This window comes from Lissotriton helveticus, chromosome 11 (assembly GCF_964261635.1).
Source record: "Lissotriton helveticus chromosome 11, aLisHel1.1, whole genome shotgun sequence".
In the NCBI taxonomy this organism is placed as follows: domain Eukaryota; kingdom Metazoa; phylum Chordata; class Amphibia; order Caudata; family Salamandridae; genus Lissotriton; species Lissotriton helveticus.
In genome coordinates, this window is record NC_136072.1 from 327940807 (window position 1) to 327962804 (window position 21998).

At 44.3% G+C, this 21998-nt stretch overlaps 1 protein-coding gene across 2 annotated transcripts in view; it reads right to left on the reverse strand.

Moving 5' to 3' along the window:
- Positions 1-21998, reverse strand: part of ATG4B (autophagy related 4B cysteine peptidase) — a 432299-nt gene that overhangs the window by 271886 nt on the left and 138415 nt on the right. For both annotated transcript variants that reach the window (XM_078665678.1, XM_078665677.1), the window contains one exon: positions 11721-11822. In XM_078665678.1, the coding sequence (XP_078521804.1) occupies positions 11721-11822 (102 nt within the window). The remainder of the gene's footprint in view (positions 1-11720; positions 11823-21998) is intronic.

Sequence of the window (21998 nt, forward strand, 5' to 3'; positions counted from 1 at the left end):
ATTTCTTGGATACATTAGTATTCAAGCAGGGGGAAGTTCCAGACTGCTGAAGGTTGGTTTTACCACGAAATCAATGTGGATTCTCAGAGTTTAGTGGAAGTAGCCATGCCATATTAGGGTTGCACAGGCTATAACTAAATAAGGCAATGATTCTTTATGCCTGGGTGGGTGAATTATACCTATATATGGGCATGAATCGGGAGAAATTACACTAGGGTCCTAGATCCTCACATCTAGACTATGGCGAACCTTCTACACTCACTAGGGTTCACTATCAGCTTGCCGAAGTCATACCTGACTCCTACTTAGACGCTCCCTTTCATCGGACATGTATGCAAATACAAGGGACACCCTACTCACACGGAACCAGGGTACTTTACAGTTTAACAGACAACAACGGTTCCTGTAAACAATCAACAAATGATACTTAATATATAATAGCCACACTGCCGTTTTCGGGTATGTGCTGCTGAAATTTCTGATCACATTTCTGGTCATTTAATGTTAACTTTATTAGACCAAAGTAATTTAAATAATATTTTTCTTTTTTCCTTTCTTCATTTTATTTGCAGATGATGTTAACTTAATCATCACCGGTGTGAGGTACTTTCTTGCTTATTCCTTGATACTTTTCACACAATTTATGTTGTAGTAAAAATATAGTCAGATGATTCTCTGTGCCAATGGTACTATTCAAGGATGGCGCTCCCGTACCATATTGAGTGTTTAACAACTAGGTCGTGCACGCTGATTTAAAAAAAGCTGAGTGCGGGAATAGATATGCCCATTTTAATACTGCACTGCTTATCATTGCCTCTTGCGCAGTTTTTTTTTACACAAATGCCGAGTTTATTAACAGTTACACCTTTCTTACTCATACTGGAATGGCCTTGACGCTTGCTAACATTAATCTATACTTTTGTCTGTCTAAATTACAATTCAAAGATGGCACCCTCGCTTTGCAATTTGTGTCATAGAACTTATACTGCGCACGTTATTTATTCTGTTGCGTCTTCAAATATATATGACTGATACACACATTTTATTATTATACATTTTATCGACGCAATATAATATTTGCCTTTCTGTTTATCGATGTTGTTGTTTCTAATGCAACCACTACTGTATTTTCTACTTCCTAACAAACGGTGCTCATTGGATCTGAGCGCTTAGGAATATAACGATAGTGTAGATTGTGAATATTCTACTAATATAAGTATCCGCCCTTGAGATTTGCTTGTTTTTCACAAAAAATGGCTTGTCTTCATTGTATCATCTAAACAGTAAACATTGGATTGGTCTTAAGCTTCAAATAAGGGATGCTTTTAAAACACGCTTTTTGTTATTATGTCTTTTTCTTCGCTATAGATTAACACTGCGTAACGCAAACAACCTTATTTGTTTTTACCAATCGTTTTACTATTGGATTTTTCGATACAATACTTCGATATTATCTAGAGGTATGTTGGAGATTGAATGTGTTGCGATATCTGTAATAGGTAAATTGCTCACAACAATACACCTCCATGGTGCGCACATATTCTACAATGGTGTTGGAGATGTATTTTGTTGCCAAATCTGAAATAAGTAATTTGCTCAGAATAATATGCCTCCATGTTTTGGACTTATTCTACATTGGTGTTCCTACGTGTACATACTCTGGATGTTTAGATCCACTATATATTTGTTGCAATAGTTATGTTGCTAATGAATTGGCACTCATCAAATTAGTATGTTATTAAGAGTTATGTCTATTGTCTATCTAGATTTGGCTCATGCATACACATAAGGGTAACCAATGCAATTACTGTTTATTTTTCCGGTCTTGTAGAATTGAGTAAATACATAGATATAAGCATTACACATTAAATGTTGTTTTTTCTTTGTCTTCCTGAACTGTTTGAATACAATCTACACAATTCTCTTGTTATAATCGTTATATGCTCAGTACAATCAGTTGTGTAATGGAATGATAATTTGCTTTGGCCAGCTCACGAATATATATTGTCATATGACTGGAAATACTATATAATGCCTGTGATGCATTTACATGGTAATTTGCTGTGTTTTAAATTATATTTATATGTTTTCCTTTAGCCCTGAAGAAGACTCTTCGGAGACGAAACGCATTGGCATAATGGATTTTGTGAATATTGGATTTTAATGCTTGCATCCATTTTTCAATAAAGAAAATAATTCTGATTATATAGAAAAATCTGGACCTGACATTCTTCTTCAAGTGGTCATGGACAATTTGATTTCATTTGCATTAAGAAGGATTCTTTAACTTGATGTGTGCTGATTCCATTTGCTTCTATTTTTTGGGGGATTCTTCCCAATAGGAAGTGTAGAGGGGTGCACTTTCTGGTTTTCAAGCACCATCACCAAACTAGCCACTCATTTGCAGTGATGGGTGCGGGCCTTTTGACTCAACCCTCTGTGTGTCTTTTAATATATAATAGCTCAATCACAATAATCGAAGGCAAAGAGATGTCTGAAAGAGAAACGGCATATAACACGAACGTTGTATGAAAATAAGTTGTTTTATATAATGTAATCACATTATTTGAAATCCAGTGCATGGTGTCTCAAGTGATTCTGAAACCTCTATTTCAAGTTTGTGACTCTTTGTGACATAAAAACAAGGTTTCATCAAAACTGTACAAAAGCGACCATTACATCAATATATAATACGTGCTCGCAGCCTACTAACACAGTAATAGTGGCTGACAAATGGTTTGCTTTACTTAGTCGATGACGTTTCGACCCACTTAACAATGTGGGGTCCCATCAGGACCTAACAATGAAGGGGCACCTGGGGATGACTGTCAGATAATGTGGTGTACACCGTGTGGAGGTGAAAAGGAAGAAGAGTATTCACAAAGGGCCCAGCCGGGCATCTATAGTGGGGAGGGTACTGACTGTCAGGAAGGGTCAAGGTTGAAAGCCTTAATAATTTAAAAAGGGAGATAAGCTGTTGTCAGGTATTTCGTGGTAAAGGGCTGAACTCTCAATTACCTTCAAAAGAAAATGACAAAAATCCATCTTTTGGTTACCCGGTGTGGAGAGGATAATGGAATGAAAGGGGCTGCCAAGGTCAGCTGCAGTAATTAATCACGCTCGCCTCTTGGAGAGAACTGCACCGGTCTGCCTCCCCTTGTGCAATGATTGTCCACAGGAACCGTTGTTGTCTGTTAAACCCTTTCATCTGAGCTGTTCTGGACAGGGTGCAGTTTCTGGCCTATAGACCCGGTGAGCGAGTCCAGAATATTCATGCTGTGATACTGATGTTTGTCCTCTATCCTAGATTTCGGTGAAAATTGGGCCACATGGCCTCTTTTATAATTTTTGTGACAAATGTCCGTAAGCAAAGAGGGCTCTGCAGTGGGACCTGTAGTTCCAATGGGCGCAGCATCAGGGAAATATCTCCGACATGGTCCAGATCTCGAGGGGAACTGCAAAAGACCTGCAGAGGTGGCTAACGAACCAAAATTATGTTAGAGCTAGACCCCTCTCCCTTCTCCAACCTGTGCTGACTGTGGTGACAGATACATCACTTCTGGGCTGAGGTGGCTATCTGGGAGAGGTGGAGATCAGAGGACTCTGATCTCTGGTGGAATCAGGACTCCATATCAACCTGTTGGAGCTCCAAGTGATATGGCTGGCAATGAAGCCATTCTTCTTTCAATCAAGGAAAGGCGGGTACAAGCATTTATTCATCTCCATGTGGTATTGCACCTAAAAGGGCGGGTGAGGTTGCAGACCCTTTGTCAAGAAGCACTGCTCATCTCAACATGCCTGGAACATCAGGGCATATCCCTGGTGGGTCAACACCTGGTGGGCTCTCAGAATGCAAAGCGGACAAACTCAGTCATTGATGCCTAGAGGACCAAGAATGACGTCTCCATCCGGAGGTGTCCCAAGGTCTCTTCCAAGAATGGGGAGAGCCTTGATTGGATCTGTTCGCCTCAAACGAGAACATGCAATGGCAGCAGTTTTACACGCTGGAGTTTCCAAGGTGGCTGTTGCTTGGCGATGCTTCTCGTCTCAAGTGGAGCTCAGGCCTCATGTACGTCTTTCCGCCAATACCACTCCTGCTCAGAGTTCTCAAGAGGATCAGAAACAACCAGGCCAAATTCATTCCTCTGGCTCTGAATTGGGCATGGAGAGTCTGGTATCCCATGCTATTGAGAAGGAGCACAGGTCCTCCGATCAGGCTGCCTCTTAGGGAGCATCTTCTGTCGCAGCAAAGGGCAGGGGTATGTAGCCAAAACTGAAAACGCTTCACCTTTTTACATGGAGATTAAGCAGCGACAGTTGACAGCTTTCAACCTTCTGCCCAAAGTCTGCAATGTTATCTTGGCCATCAGGCCATCCCTCCACCAAGACGGTATACGCCTGCCGTTGGAGCAAGTTTGCGGCATGGTGTATAGGTAAACAAGTTGACTCTCTATCTGCACCCCTTTCCCAGGTTCTTTTATTTAGTCATACTCATGTCCACCTTGGCTCTGCTTTGGATACATTGAAAGGTTATTTGTCTGCCATAATGGCTTTTTTTGTGGATGCCGGATCAGCCATTCCTTTTCAAATCACCTATTGTAAATAGATTTCTCAAAGATCTTCAATGCATGTTTTCATAGCTCCTTTCATTATGCTGTTGTGGGGCCTCAACTTAGTTCTCACATTTTTGATGTGTGCTCCCTTTGAGGCGCTACACAACTGTTATCTCAGGCTCCTTACCATAAAAGGTTCTTCCTAGTGGCAATCACATCTGCCTAGAGGGTCAGTGAGCTACAGGTACTGTTATCACAGCCTCCAGACAAACAGGTCCTTCGTAGTAGAGCATCCTTTCTACCAAAGGTGGTAACTACTTTTCATGTAGGCCAGTACATTGCTTTGCCTACCTTTTACTTTCCGCCTCAGCCCCCTAAAAAAGAAAAGAGACTCCATTGGCCGGACCGATCAAGAGCATTGTTGTTCTAACTTGACCGCACACCACAGTTCTGGATGGATGATCAACTCTTTATGGGGTACGTAGGAGCCAAAATAGGAAAGGCAGTGTAGAAATAAACCATCTCACAAAAGATAGTGCTCTGCATAAAAATCTGCTACGCATTGGCCAAAAAGCAACCTCCTGAAGGTTTAGAAGCTCATTCTAACCGAGCCAAGGCTGCGACCACTGCATTCGCTCGTGGAGTACATTTGCTCAATATCTGTGAGGCAGCAATGTGTGCTTCCCTGCACATGTTTATGAAACACCACTGCCTGGACGTTCCGTCCGGTGAGATGGATATTTTGCCCTTTCGGTCTAACAGGATTTTCTAATCTGATCCATCTCGCAGCCCCACCTCCAGGGAGGTATTGCTTGGGTATCTATTCTAAGGTAAGGAATCTGTGGCTAAAAGTCTCTACCAGATGAACAAGTTACTTATCTTCGGTAACACCTTATCTGGTAGAGACTCTAATTAGCCGATGCCAATGCTCACTGTCAGGCCAGCTTTATTCAGAATTACTAAAACATTGTTTAGCAACCCATCATGCTCCTCCTGATCTTGCTCCACTCCACTACAGCTGCCTCAAACGCCATTTTGAACGGCATACTGCTGAACCTGTAAGCGCTGTGTGGTGTAATAAAAGATGCCAGGTGCTTGGACTGAGAGCCACTTTATCTTTTGATAGGCATTCCACAGATGAAACATGGTAAACAATATTGCTTCTCCCACAGTTTCAGCATTTCATTTACAGCTGGTTACTATAGTTATACACTTCACACTCCCATAACAGAAGCATTTTAACCTATCATTCCCTTCACTATCCCACTTCTTTTTTTCTCAGTACCACGCTCATCATTGCTCCATTTGCCTCATGTTACCGAAATTACATACCCCACCCCTCATTCGTTCATGTTACTGTTTTTCTCCTTCTTGTTTAGAAACCTGCACATCGAGATGTGTTACATTCTTTTAACTATTTGCACTTCTTTATTCAGCGAATTATCTTTTCTGCTTAGTAACTCCTCCGGTTTGCTAATCCTATGCATCAGTTGGTCTCTCAGTTTTCTAGCTAAACTGTGCAACACTTTCACATTTGGTTCAATGCTTCCCCCAGAAATTGCTCCCTGAACAACAATTTGTGACGTTCAACTGCCACATCACCTTTGTAATTCTGCTCTAAAGCCCTGGCGGCGTTCTCACACTCATCATCTTTCAGCTCCATGTCATCACTGAAAGTATTCCTGCCAGGTAAACATTTCCGCTCTGCACACTCAAACTGTGCTTAAGTACCAGCAATTTACGTTTTAGCACAAATACCTCACTACCAACAGCTCCAGGTATGTTTCAAATGCATCCCTCCCATCAGGCCTTTATGTCGTCCGGGTCTCACCGGTGCTGAGCGCCGGCAGTTTATTAAAGGAGGACTCGAAACAGGTCTCGATCGGCCTCTGTTTTGTGCCCTGGCACAGGAGGTCCGTTTTGTTCTGGACTGCAGTGACAGAAGGCACATTGAGGTGCGCGTGCTCACACTGCTTACTTCTCACTATTTGAGAAGTTACGGCATGACGTTTTGCCAGGTGAGCGTTGAAGGGGAAGAGAAATCCTTTACAGAGAGGCATTTTCTCTATGAATTTCACTTCTCTTTTTGAAACTCAGGAGCAGGAACATTGTCGTGGTATCACCAGGGCTTTAAGTGGAAGCTTTTTCAATATTATACACAAGCAATAGTTGCTGCTTATTTATCTTATGCAACTAACAACCATTGACAAAGCCAATAGTCCTGACTTCTTGTAGGTATGATGTTACTTGTTGTATCATATATCTGGATGCAATGGCAGAAACAGCAAAATACAAGTTGGACATACACTATCCTCAGCACAGATTTTTAGCTAACGTGTTTTTAAGCAACGTCCTTAATGTCACTCGGAACACAGCACACAAAGCAACAACAAAATGGCCTCAATGCTATGCTTAACATAAAGCGGCAGGCATGTGACATTGCTATCCACTTTGTTTTCCGCTGGACACGCTGTCAGGTTTGTCGCATCCCTGGGTCTGCTGATACGGCGTGGGTCTTTTATGTTGCAGTGAGTGTAGGGCCATTATCAGTCCCAAGGTCGGATTGGTAACGCGGGCATTTAGGAAATGGCCGAAGGGCTGGTAGCCGAGTTCTAGCTGTGGGCTGCTTTTTTGGGCAGCCGAGGGGCTGTCTGTGATGTTAGGATGCCGCCAGAGGCCCAGTGGGTGCCTGAGTGGCCTTTCTAGAGGCAGATGGGCAGAGGTATTACTCCCTTTCTCTCGCTGGGCCGGCCCATTAATGAATGCTGATTGAGCTGGAGCAGGGGGCCTGAGCAGAAGTGGTCTCACTTGCATTCATGTGTGGCTCAGCAGTGTGAACTAATCTGTGCTTTTTTTTTAACCTAGGCGAAGTTAATAAAACATGCCCCCCCACCCCCTTTCTTTTCATAAAACTTCGCTGAAGCAGTGTTTTGTGGAAAGGCAATATGCAAATGTGGGCCACTTCTTTGGTGTGCCCGGGCCTATTTTTGATCCCAATCCAACCCTGATCAGCCCCTCCTGGTTGTGGCCAGGTCCAGGGGCTCGGCCGTCCCGGGTCCCGATTTGGGTCATCCCACCGAGTTGGGGTCGAGCTGGTAGCTGTGGCCGCTGGGTTATTATACTGTTTTTCAGGGTGCGGGTGGGAGCAGGGGGCAAAAGAGCAGTGTATGTTTAAGGCCCGCGACCCGGCTGTGCCTGGGTCCCGATGGGTTTGTTAGATGCCAGACGGCATGGGTCTGTCCCTAGCTCATAAGGGATGCAGTTACGGAAGGACGATCGGGCAGTCGAGGTTTGACCTGTATCGACAATGGGGCGGGGGGATTAGTGCAGCCCCCCGAACCCCCCCTCGCTGGACGCACGTTGACTGTGTCATGTTCTCTGGGTCTGGAGTTCGCGTTCGAAGCTTTTGAATTGTGAATAAGTGCTCTATAGTCTGACTTAACTTTCACAGCGGCGCTGTACTTCACTTTGAGAAAGGCTGTCCCAGAGTGTGGTTCTGTGGGATGGCTCGTTGGTTTGCACTGCGGACTCACTACACACTTTTGGTGTGTAGTGAGCCGGCAACGCCATTTGCGCCTACTGGTCCTGCCCCAGGCGTTTTGGGGCACGCCTGGTCTGGCTTTGTATGGAGGGGGGACAGTGAGAGCGGCACAGCCTAGGAGTTGTAGCTCCAGGGCAGGGTTGTGCATTTGAGGAGCGGGCGCCTGGTCATCGCATCACGTGGCTTTGGAGGGCAGCCTCGCGCCTCAGCAACGGGTTCATTGGGATTTGCAGTCGCCTATGTTGGTGGAAACAGGGAGGTGCGCCTTGCAACATAAAATACATTGGGGATTCCGCTATGACATGGATACCCTCAGTAGTTGCGCCCCGTTGCGCAGTTCGACCATCCCAGTAGAAGAACATCGGTTTTGGGAGGCCCTCGTGGACCCTCAGCCTTAGTTGTCAAGTAATGGAGCTATACCCGTGCCAGTCGCTATGGGGAATCTGATGAGCAAATGGTGTGGGCGATGCATGACCCAGCGTATATCTGATCTCATCCTCAGCTGAGGGTAGTGTGCAAGGGTGCGGAGACGTGCAGATGGCCAGGTGGATTCCCTCACGTTTTTGCCTCCATCCCGCCCTAGGAGCTAACTTTGATTCAGCGAGGTTTGATTTTCTGGCGATGTGTCCGGGGCAGAGGATTGATCTGCATTTCGTTGTGCGTATAGGGTTTGTTACAATTGCACTTCAGATTGATGGTGTACTGGATGCATTGCCTGGGGAGGGGCTGAACAGTCTGTGTTGTACCCTGCACATAGAGACACTGGAAACCATGTAGTATATTTCAAGTCTTCTTTATTGGTTCCACATCAGGGTAGTATCAATCATAGTTCAGCCAGCTCTGGTCAGGTACTAGCCATGTACCGGCTCCTACATCTCCTACACCAGCCCCACCAGGAGTAGCCTGCCTAGCTGCTCAACCCATCTCCAACTGTCACCACACATCCACACAGGCACCCAGGCATTCCATTCATCACAGTCGCACCAACTTTCCATTACCATCTCTCACTCTGCCTCAGCAGCTAGAAGGACCCAGGCTGATTACATATAAATGTAATACTTAGGATATAACAGTCTGGTGGTTCGAAATAAGGGTGGATACTGGTCACTTTGAACTGAGTTATACTGTGATGGTGCCACAAAGTGGTAAGGCACGGTTACTTACGTGGCAGTCCGTGGCTGTTTAATGCTATTTATTCGCCAATATTGATCCTTTCATATAAGTATTTCCACTAGCTTGGAGTGGATATGCTACTTTGAGGATGGTTCCTCTGTGGCATTGGGGTACTTCGGGTGGATGTCTTTTAATGGTGTGCAAGTGAGGCATGGGCCGGTCAAGCGGGTTCGCTCTGCGCTTTGCCACACACTCGGAGAAGAGTTTCTCATACAGTGGGCAAGTGAATGAACAAAGTTCATGCTGGCTAGGGTTTGTGTGGTTTGGATTGGGGATTGGCCATTAAGGGTATATGGATGCGCTGCTGTGCCAGTGTACCCTGCTTCTCTCAGTGCAGTTCCCAAGCCCTGGTTCTGTACTTCTGGAGTTTGTGCCAGTCAAATGGGACGATTTGCACAATAGATGAACATGCTTGTTTTAATCAATACTTTGTTTCAGTTAGAAGGGATGATTTGCTAAATTCAGTTATGCCCCTGACAATTATTTTTCGGCTTGAAATTTGTTCATGTCAACTTTGTTTAAGCTGGGTGGGGTGAGTTGCCTAAAAGTCTATATGTATCATTGACAGTTCGGATGGCTCGTGGAGCAAAGGATGCTTGGTCTGCTCCCATGGGCAGTTGGTTTATTTGCGGGCTTAGCTTTGCATGCTACTGCGCGTTTTGTTTTAACTGACTTGGGTGATGCATTGGAATTTGTTGCAGGCATGCGCCGAGAGATGGGATTTTCGATACCATGCAACACCATAAACTTAACCTGGTTTAGTAATCAGGCCAAGGAGTGGGTGCATGACTCTCTGGTTCTGGAGGTGGTTAGTTTGTCGGCATGCCTATCTAGATGTGTGTTGCAAGCATGCACATTTTGTGATTCCGGTCTCCTATGGCAACATCTTTAATAAAATAGCTGGCCTGTCTGGTTCCTTAATGTAGACAACAGAGCAACATCGCTGTGGCCAGGTGGGCACACGTTCCAGGGCGTTCCGGAGGCTGATTGGTACACAGAGGTACCCTTTCAGGAGCATAATAGGGGTGCCTTATGCCAAATCTCAGGAGTCTTTACAGCAGGACCCTGGATGAAAACGTGGGCTCCCACGAACCCTTTGGGCGGTTGTAAGCCTGAGCAACGGGGGCTTGCCATGCAACGCTGCGCCCCTAAAAAGGTGTGAGTAAAGTTATGGACTTGAGGTCCATGGTATTTGAGGGGGATAATCCCCACATAAATGGTAGCACAGACTGGGTTGGCCATGGTGCAGTTTGGCTCATTAGGCGGGCAGGGCAGCTTAGGTTAGTCACCGGTGCCTGCCCTTGGATCGCCCATAAGTTATCCCACCACGGTGGCATACAACTTGTATGGAAATAAACCTGCAGCAAACTGTTTTCCAACAAAATGTGTGTTGACTGAATATTTTGTGCTGCACGACTAATTACTGCGAAGCTGGTGTTTGCTGATATCGGCACTGTTAGTAGTGCACAGCACCAGGGAATGTTTCAACAATTTTTAAGATTTACTGGTTCCTGCGTAGTTACTTCAATGCAAAGCAGCTCCTTTAGTGTGCCACTCTGAACACAGCACACAAAATGGCCTCCATGCCATGCTTAACATAAAGCGGCATGCATGTGACATTGCTAACCACGTCCATGCCAGACCTCCTAGGCTGATATCAGATCAAGAGGAATCGCAGGATGGCTATGTCAGGCATCGTGAGGCTTGTTTCAAAAAATATTTTCCTCCACCATATATATCCTCTCGGTCCATATGCAGTCACTCCAGTAATTACAACAAACAATTCAAAAAGAGACAGCTGTGCACAGATCTGCAGGGACGATCAAGTACAGCTTTCCAGTCCAATGTGCCCTTCAAGGTGTATCCGCCGGTGCACTCAAGAATTGTCAACCACTCATTCATCTCCAAACATAAGGAAAAGAGGAGAATTGTATTAAGGCTTTCGGCTTCATCAGAGAGGGAGTAGCTTCCCAGAGCTGAATCCTCTCCCCACTTCTAAAGCTCACACTCCATCCTTGCATTCTAACAGAAGATGGCACACTCTTAATGGGACAAAACAGAAAGGACAGTAGGTAAGAGAGGTACGAATTATAAGATGGGATAATAGGTATATTGAAGTGAGCATATTACATACATTGACACCACAGAGTGTATGGACGAGTTTGTGGCAAAAGGTTTGTATTTGCTTTGCTTTCTGGATGCATTGTAGTGACATGGTTATTAGACAACTTGCTCGGAAATATGTGTAACAATGCACTGCACCACTTACAATTTTAAAATGTGTAAATTATGAAATACAAGCAAGTCTTAAGTATTTTTAATTCACCAAAAATGATAAGACATTAAAAAGTATGGATGTTCATTCATGGCATATTTAGACTTTTACACAGTTTACATTTTAGATGGTTGTTAATTCACATCCCTCACCATCATCAGGCAGATGCCACACCTACCTATTTGGTGGATAGAGTAGTAGCTGTCTTTCTTGTCAATGAAGGCGTTCAAAATGCTGAAATAGGAGTCCTTCTGCTTCTGGTCCTTCCTCCATCGCCAATCTAAACAGATAGTGGGTCAACAGGGTTAGACTCTCCATGTTTCTCTGCCAACACAATGAGATCCTGTGTGTTTTGAATTTCCACCCCACTCCCAAATTACCCACTCTACCCACCTCTTTTCCAAAGAAAAAGGAAAAGCAAGCAAGGCTCTGTATTGGGCTTGTCAGGGTGAGACTTACAGGAAGACAAGCTCCTACTGGTATTCGTGACTATGGAGTGGCAAAGGGTGTGGGGGCAAAAAGTATGCAAGAAAAAGCTGCACAGTAGGTCTTAAAAGTGACCCTTCAACAGGATTGAACACATCGTAGTTGCTATGTACATTTAGATTGATGTCCTGTCCCAGAATTACCCTTGAAGAAAGGAAGCAAAACTCTATATTTAACACTAGTTCTTTATCAAGTCTATCTTCAGCAAATTTATAAACACATTTTCAATCCATGTGTGAAATCCTGGCACACTTTTAAGAAAGAGAAAAATCTCTCTAAATAAGTCAATTAGACAATGTCTATATAAAGTAAACTTTTTCTTTTGCCTTTTCATCTAAATATATGCAATAAAAAAATAGAAATTCCACTAGAAAATCTAAAATGGAGTTAGCACATAAAGCATTCTTGCTGCCTAAACTTTTTTTTCATTTTTCACTTATTTAATAGAAACATTATAGAAAATTGCCCCCATGTAAATGCAGCCTCATTGAGAGGTAAAACCACACTGTCTTCTTAAGCAGCCAAGGACTCCCAGCATTCTAGCAAGAAGCAAAGTCACAGTTCGTTTTGACTGGCTTCTAATTAATTATCCGACATTCCCAATCTTGTTTCCATTCCTGCACCTCCATCCAGTATTTATGCATTTAATGGCATCTATGCCAGAATTGGATGGTCAGTTAAGAAACCTGGGAGGAGGATACTCAAGATAGAGAACTATTGTTCCAATTACACTCCTTTCTCTAGCATGGGATTATCCACAGATCCATAACCCTTGTCAGAGATTCCATAGAGGAGGAAGAATTGGAGTGTGATTAAACAGATACATTTCTGAAGGACACACTGCCCTGTCCCCTCAAGCTGCCAAATGACTAACTATTCCAGCATGAAGAAAAGTGAAGTTACGCTCTATTCGTTTTGATTGTGATTCTCAACCCTGCTTTTATTCCTGAGGCTCCATTCACTGTTTATGAATTTAATGAAGACACCCATGGCAAGATGGGAGGGTCCGTTATGAAACTCAGGAAGATACCATTGACAGAGAACTATTGTTACAGCCAAGTAACTTTTCCAAATCCAGAAAGGGATCCTTCATTGATACATAACTTTTTGAATGGATGCAAAAGTATCCCCTTCCTAAGGAACATTACTAAACACTGCTATGGTGGCTTCCTTTTCTCTCACTGAATGAGCTCTTGGAGGCCAAAACAGATCCTATTTGCTTTTTGATAGCACACTTTTTAGCAACATACCATCCATCAAGATGGTTTCCACACTACCTAGCTTAAGTAATATGAAACGGAATGAGTGGTCAAACTGGATAATGAGCAGATGTGAAAAGGGCGACTTGTGCTCCATTTTCATCTTAATCAGCTTTCATTGCAGCTTGACTACATAGATGCACTGGGAGTAAATGTAAATGTATACTTGTAAAGCGCACTGTTACTCCATCTCGGAGTGTCCTGGCGCTGTATACTGCTGGGGAACCCGTCCTGGCTTTCCCTGTGAGATGGTCCCTTCTGGGCACCCCCAAGGTGAAGCCAGGCATCCCCGGCGCTGATAGGGCCGTTGTGGAGATTAAGCAAGCTATTGCCCAGAGTTGCAGAGTGGGACCCATGGTTAGCTTAGGCACCTAGGCGAGAATTATCGAGTCCACGGACATTGACCCAAGACCCTGCAGCGACGGGAATTGAACCCTGATCCCAGGCCGACCTCTGCATCAGGGTCTGCCTCTCTAACCATTGAGCCACACTTCTCCAGTACTGGCACATACTTTGTGGGAGTGAGAGGAATAAGGATCACATGGGACTATAACCTTGCTGATGGTAGAAATAGAGTGAGAAGAAACACCGGGCATGGTGACTGCCATCATGGCGAAACCTATTGTAAAGAGAAAGACTTGTCTATGGGAACAGAAAGTGATTTGCAATAAGTGAGGGGACGGTGGCTGCTTCCATGAGACCAATGATAGGAGGATGTGGGAATTGAGCTAAGGCTGAGGCAGCTTCCGGCCAAAAGTGCAGGCCAAGAGGTATCTGTGGACAAAAGGAGGAAGGTGAGGAAGCGGAAATTTGAAACTTGAGGCATAAGCAACACAGACACAGTGCACACAGGCCAACTAGTTGTACTTGAAGGAAGGTGGTGTTCAGAAAGACATGTATAGACAGCAGGTCAGCCTCTGTAGCACACTACACTGAATAGTTTATTATTTTTCAGTTCAAAGTAGCAAAAGGGAGTGCTCCTGTTCTCTTGTATTAGTGAGGGAGCAGAAGGTGCCAACACTGGACCCAAGAGGTAAGCAGTACACTTCAATGGGGGCGAGAGACAAGCCCATGGAAAGCAGGTGGTGTAAGTAGTGAGGCCATGGTGAAAGAGTGGCCTACACCAGAGACTTACGAAAATAAGATGAGTCAGTTCAGTTCAATAAACTTTATTCGGTTAAAAAAACAATTAACCATAAAAGTAGCAAACATAAAACAAGGTACAATAATTACAATAAATTCTTCTCATAATTAATAATACAGTGAGGTAGATCAATAGGGAATCTATGATGTTTCAATTTGAATTTGTTTTCTGAATTTAAAAACACTTTTTAAATAACTTAAAATCACAGTAACAGTTAAAATCGTGTCCATTTTCTGTACTTCTAAAAAAGCTGGGCGACATCTGGTTAAATTCATATTTTTTAAAAAAGGGACAATAATTTTCCTACGTATAGCAGTATAAAATTTGCAGAAAAAAAGGATATGAATATCAGATTGTTGTGATGTACCATCACACAAACAAGTGGGCAGAATATGAGTCCATGAGTTCATGCATGGAAAAGACACTAGTCTAAAAAATATACAAAATCTAAAACGAGTTAAAAGAAAGCGATCATAGTTAGTCATGGGCAGGGATAAATATGGCTGTACAGTATTAGTATCACAGAGGGTAGGAAGGTGAGAGTGTACTGTCGATTTCAGAATTTCCACTCTCTTCCTCTTACTCATCAGGTGGTCCAGGCAGATAGTTTTTAATAGCTTCCTAGGAATATTATCCATTGAGGTTGGGTCCGAAAAATATGAGTGTAGTCCAATCTCGGTCAAGAAATGATTTACGTAACTCAACCATTCCATTCTGTCCGCATGGTCCAAGCTGAGGGTGTCACATAGCAGAACCCGATTCATAACGCACTCATTAGTAGTCCATACCCTATGCCACAATAGGATAGGTTGAATTCTGATAATGTCCGTTATGTAAGGTTGACCAAGTTCAGCGTGACAATTGAATGTGGCTGCACACTGTGGGACTGCTAGAACTCCCCTCAGAAATTTGTTCTCTACCAGCTGGATTTGATCAACATTTGCATATCCCCACAGACCAGAGCCATACATAGCCACAGACAAGCATGTAGCTTTGTAGATGGTTAACATTTCTTTTATCGGCTTCCTGCCCAATTTCCTAACAAAATTCTGTAAAGCCATGATCGTTTTCATAAATAAAAGAGTTCTAGCCTTAATAGCGCTTGTCCAGGAGCCTGACTCATGGAATAAAATGCCCAAATAAGAAAAGGTTGGGGTGTTATCCAGCGGGACATTATTTAAAACAATACGCTTCATTGATTTGCCTGGTTTTAGGCCGCAATTCATTGAGAAAGTCTTACTACAGTTAACTAGTAGATCTAGGTTCAACATAAATTTCTCAAAGCTAACCACTAGTTTTTGTAGAGCACGAGGAGTGCGTGCCATGAGTACTGCGTCATCCGCATACATGAGCGCAGGGATTTCCCTCCTCCCCACCCTGGGCATATCCCTACACTCATGCAGCAGGTGACGCTCGAGCCCATTGATATAGAGAAGAAATAGAAAAGGGGCCAATACGCAACCTTGCCGCACTCCGCGACCTATGCCAAATTGTCTGGAGCATTCTCCCCTCCTGCCGTAACGAACAGAGGCTGTAGCTCCACTGTAGAGTTCCCTCAAAAAACAGATGATGTTATTATCCACTCCCAGACCTTTCATTATATCCCACAATTTAGAGTGTGAAACACAATCGAACGCTGAAGAGAGATCGACAAAAGTAAAATACAAGCGCTCGGATTTTATCCTTATATATTTATGCTGCAAGAGCATAAGGTTTAACCCTTGCTCAATTGTACCAATCCCTTTTTGGAAACCAAATTGCAAATCACTAATAATATCATTATCCTCTGCCCAGCTTTGGAGTCTTGCCAACACAACACGTCCTAAAATTTTTACTGAGGAATCAAGAAGGGAGATTGGTCTGTAACAGGCACAGCTATTCCTATCCCCCTTCTTGTAGATCGGGACAATAACTGAGGTGAACCAAGATTCTTTCAGGCCCGATGAGAGAGCTGCATTAAAAAGTTGTACTAACATTGGCCCCCAAATTTCAATATTAGCTTTAAATAAATCTGCCGGAATCCCATCAGGTCCGGCAGCCTTACCGCATTTAGTTGATCCCAGGGCTAAGAGCACTTCCTCAATTGTCGTAACCAAGTTGTAACTCTGTTGTACGTCCAGGCTAGAGTTAGTACCCCCAACATGGATGTCTTCCTGAGCCTTATAAAGATTTGAAAAATGGTCTACCCATTTATCTTCATCTATTGCAATCTCGATTCGCGCCGTATGGGTTTCATAAGGGAAAGGAGTATTAACTGCTTTCCAAAATGCAGCGGAATCTTTGGATTGCGAGGCCTCACAGAGGGAATCTAAAGCCTCCTTATTTAATGCGGTTTTCCTTGCTTTCAGGGCCTGAGTATATGTATTCCTACATTGTCTTATTTCATTTTTATCCTTAGGGCATCTATGTACTGCCTGTTTTAAATTTTTCAAAGCCCTTGTACATACAGTATTAAACCAGCTCTTTGGCCCCCTGCCTCTGCGTTTTACCTCCACCCTTAGGCTGCTTTTTATATTTGCAGCTATTGTTCCAAAGTGCTCAATGATTTGATCTTTAGTAGAGTTATCACTTAGGCAAATCCTAAAACTATTTGAGCACGCCTCCCACAGTTTCTCAAAAAAGGTTGTGGGGATTACTTTACTCCATTTAAGTGTGTACCCATTTTGTCTCCCAAGGACAACATCAACCGCTGTCTCTACTAGAGGCGCGGCCGTCGATGGGTCTGGGAACAAATCTGCTACCTTAAGAGATTGTGGGAGGTGGTCACTTATGGGTAATTGGATATTCGTAACCCCCAGGAGTCTATGGTTGAGATTACTGGAAGTGATAATAAAATCAATAGTTGTCGATGAGCCTCTACCAACAAAAGTCGGAACAAAGGGTGTAGGTTCTGGGGCAGATTCGTTGGCAAACCCCAAGTCAAACATGAATAATAATTCATTTAGTAAGTCCCCCATCAAGGTATGATCAAAGTGTGTCAAGTACATATCTCTCTCAGTCATAAGGCCACATAGGCCCTGATTCCTTTTAGTACATAATGAACAATTAAAATCCCCCCCCCATATGATTATCAGGTCCCTTTCATTTCTGTCTACCTCTAACTGAATTTCATCTTTAAGCTGCTTCATTACAACCAGAATATCATCTCTCGGGACATTGTTATAAAAATTAATAATTAGCACCACAGCTCCTTTATAATTCCGTAAAGTTATAATTTGGAAATAACAAGAACTTAAATGGCAGTGAGCTTGTTTAATTTTAAGTTGATTTGAAACAAGCGTTGTCAACCCACCCTTAGCTCTTCCAAAATGACCTCCGACAGCTGGTGTAAAGAAAGTTCTATAGCCACTTACATGAATTGATTCCTGTATCCAGGTTTCTTGCAGAGCCACTATATCCTGACCATTTATGACTGACTCCCATGCCGGATTTGTGATTTTTTGCCTAAACCCTGCTATATTCCAAAACAACAGTGCACATAAATCATTCTCTTTCTGGGACAGGCCTTCACCTGCCTGTTCCCCACCCCTAATAATGATATCAACTGTGGGGGATTGCATCTGTTCCTGGATATTACTGTTACATAGCAATAAGCTGTTGGTATTAGGGGTCTTTTGTAAACTTGGCAAATCTTGGGGAATCCTACTCAAAGTCTCAGTACTTTTAAGGGGAACTATATCCTTAATAAAGGGGTAAGAGACTAGAGGATAAAACTTATTGCCAACCAAATTTTTTGGGGATTTCTGAGCTTGTTGTCAATCCACCCCGTCCAGCCCATTAAAAATCTGGAAACGATTTTGAATAGGTAAATTGTACATGGGCGGGTGGAACTCTTTATTATACCATGGCCTCCCCTGCAAGAGGTTGGACTCAGGATGTAGTGGATATCGGCTATTTATAGGGGGGTATTGATAATCTAATACCTGGTGTCTGGGATAAAACTCCTCCGAGCTTTGCATATGAATATGGGGCTCCTGAGCATTTATGTAAAGAGGATAACCCCTCAACGGCGGTGGCCCCATTAAACCGGGCATATCCCATGGTCCCACTTTTCTAAAACCCCGCTGTCGGTATGGTGGTTTCTGAAATAGCTGCCTATTCCAACCCTGTTTATTATTGTCTTTTGATGGTGCATAGGGGTAGAAATAGGATAAAAGATGTGTGGAGATGGCATCGCTGCTACTGGCATCAAACCAATCTCCAATGTGCCTCACGGCCCTATAATCCTTAAAATTGATGACTATTACATCACCCATTCTGTCCTTAGGTCTGACTCCCACCCAATGGGCACGTCTTACACTTACGATTTCTCCATTGATGGATGCAGGCAACGGTCTGTTGTCTCGGAGCCAGAATGTAACCTTGTTCCGTAAGGCAACGTGATCTTCCCATTTACCTGTAGGTAACTCTGGGACCCCTGCCATTACAATGACAAAAGGGGCACAGTCTGGGGGTAAGTCTATTGTATGACTCGGTTTTTCTAAGGCAATAGTTTGGGGATTTTTATTTCTTGGATTAGTTATTAAAGGGTCTTTTCTCCCACCATGATTTTGGGATCCCCCAGGTTTTTGAGTTTGTTCTTTAGTTAGTGGGGCCGCCAGCTGAATAGCAGGCGGTTGCAATGTGGGAGCTGATGGCACAATTGTTGGACTACCCACTTTACCCTTTTCTTGTACTACTTTCCTTTTTTTAAACACGGGTGCTGATGTCTTAGTTACTGGAGTAATAGGAGCAGATGTTATTAGGGGCATTACAGCGTTAGGTTTTGCAGGAGGGTTAATCTTAACTGTAAGATTCGTCCTAACTTTTTCCGGGCCTTTTATTAATTCATGTAAAAGGACGGAATTCTGTTCAACCTTTTTCTCTATGATGTCCAAATGTGTGGACATCAAGTCGGTCTTATCCAAAATAGGTTGCAACACACCCCTAATTAATTCTAAGATTTTGGCCAGCATGGCCTCTTCACCTAATGGGATTAGACCAATATGTGGCTGTGGGGACTGAACTACCCCTTTCCTTATCTTCTGAGGTCTATTACACAGTGGTTCACCCCCCCTTTTTTTACTTATTCCTATAGAGGGTGGTGAAATGGAAGACCTAAAAGATGACTCAATGGGCATTTCTGGAGATCCTGATAGCCTTCCATTATCGTTCCCTGTATATGAATCTGGTAAAGGAAAGCTAGTTGGCGTACTAGACAAAGGAAGCTTACTCATTGTGGTGGGGTCAAGGGGAAAATTTTCAGTATTGTCTATGATCCCTGAATGTAAACAGTCAATAAGCATCACAGAATCTGTGGGTCGACTCTGTGAGATAGCATCCCCCACTCCTCCCAGGTTTAAGGATCTCAACTCAAGAAGAAGAGGTGCAGTTTCAGGCACACTCCCCCCTCCTTGTGTAATTTTATAATTTGCCTTACTTTGCTTCCCCCTCCGTCTCACTCGGGCTTTCTTGTATTTTCTAGGAGATTTTTTAGTTGCGAGATCATGTATTCCTGTGGCTGATGATATAGCCAATACTATGGGAACTGGAACACAAAAGTTATCAGACTTGCCTGCATGGACCATAGCTGTTACAGTGGTTACTTTGCCTGCAGGGACTGAGTGTTCCATAGCCACAGGATTATCAGGATCAGTTACTAGGAGTTCTGGTACAGTAGTAATAATAGGTGAGTGTTCCAAACCCAGTGAAGCCCTCCTGTTACTGTTAATTTGCGCTACCTTCTTTATAAGGAAGTTGTCCATAGTAACCACTTTAGTAATCATAGTGGCTGATGGTTGAATGCAGGCTTAATACGAGAAGAATAAGAAGACAGATAACAAGTTCTCACTCACATTAAGAAGCTGCTCGTAAGATGATTAAAGGGACGTAAAGGATATGGCCCCGGCCCGGCTCCTCGGTCCACGGAGGGCCACAGAGGGCCCGCCCTTTGCCCGGGCTTAGCCCGGCGCTGCCCGCGCGCTCCCGCGTCGCGGGGGGTGGTGCTGGACTTTATGCGCCGCCTGGCGCCAACTCTCTGTGCGCGGCTTCCGGCCGCTGGTAATGCTGGGGGTTGTGGTCCTTTCCCCGAGTCCCGGTCTCTGCTGCGGCGCTCGGTGGCAAAGAGCGCCGCGGCTGTGTGCAGGCTGAGAGGCTGAAAGAAACCTCCGTTTAGGCGTTGCGTGGCGGTACCTCCTGGTAAGTCCTGATATGTCCCCCGCTCTGCCGGGGGTGGTGCTGGACTTTATGCGCCGCCTGGCGCCAACTCTCTGTGCGCGGCTTCCGGCCGCTGGTAATGCTGGGGGTTGTGGTCCTTTCCCCGAGTCCCGGTCTCTGCTGCGGCGCTCGGTGGCAAAGAGCGCCGCGGCTGTGTGCAGGCTGAGAGGCTGAAAGAAACCTCCGTTTAGGCGTTGCGTGGCGGTACCTCCTGGTAAGTCCTGATATGTCCCCCGCTCTGCCGGGGGTGGTGCTGGACTTTATGCGCCGCCTGGCGCCAACTCTCTGTGCGCGGCTTCCGGCCGCTGGTAATGCTGGGGGTTGTGGTCCTTTCCCCGAGTCCCGGTCTCTGCTGCGGCGCTCGGTGGCAAAGAGCGCCGCGGCTGTGTGCAGGCTGAGAGGCTGAAAGAAACCTCCGTTTAGGCGTTGCGTGGCGGTACCTCCTGGTAAGTCCTGATATGTCCAATAGGGGGCCTGTGGGAGGATGTTGGGCACACAGGTTTGGCATGGCAGATAATTGTCAAAGGCACCAGGTTATCAAAGGCACCTTGAAAATGTATGCTGCATGTATGGCAGATGCAGACAGCATGCAACAACTGTACAGAATACCATTCCTTGGTTGAGAGCCAATTTTAAACATTGAAAGACATATGGAGATACACTAACCACCACATGCACCAATGTGATTTTCCTCAGACAGGTAAGGGATGCCAAGGGTCACTATGAAAGGGACAGTCAGTGTCTTTGAGTCTGAGAGTACTGCCAATGTCTTGAGAGCTTATGCATTGAGCAGTTCCCATCGGAAAAGGAGGACCAGGAAGCAAATTAAGTCTAATCCAAAGATTACACAGCAAGGGCCATTGGAGTTGCCCTAGCTATGGAATATCAATGGGTGCCAGCCTTGAGGGCACCTGTGACTAAGCGAACTATATCAAACAATGGGGGAATATCCAAATAACTAAATTATACAGTGCAAAATAGGAACATTTAGAGTTATTGAGGAACCGAACACAGGGGCTGAACCGACTGAAAGACTTGTGACGCTGCTGGTGATGAGAAATCCCCGAATTGGGCATTGCCACATGCTTCTGATGCATACTGATGATATGATGTTGAAAAGGGCCTGAAGAAATCCTGCAACAAAGAAAATACTAAGTTCAATGTCTGCCAACAATGACACAGGCAACAACAAGTGACCTCAGTCAGAACTTCTCTGAAAAGAACGAAAGACAAATCTGACTCTCCTACAATAACACAAGAATGCCTGCAATTCTTCAAAGAAATAAAAGAGAGGTAGGTATCATTCGAGTTGACCTAAAATCATGCTACTCAGAGTTACATAGGGACATTGGAGGTTTGAAGTCTACTTAAG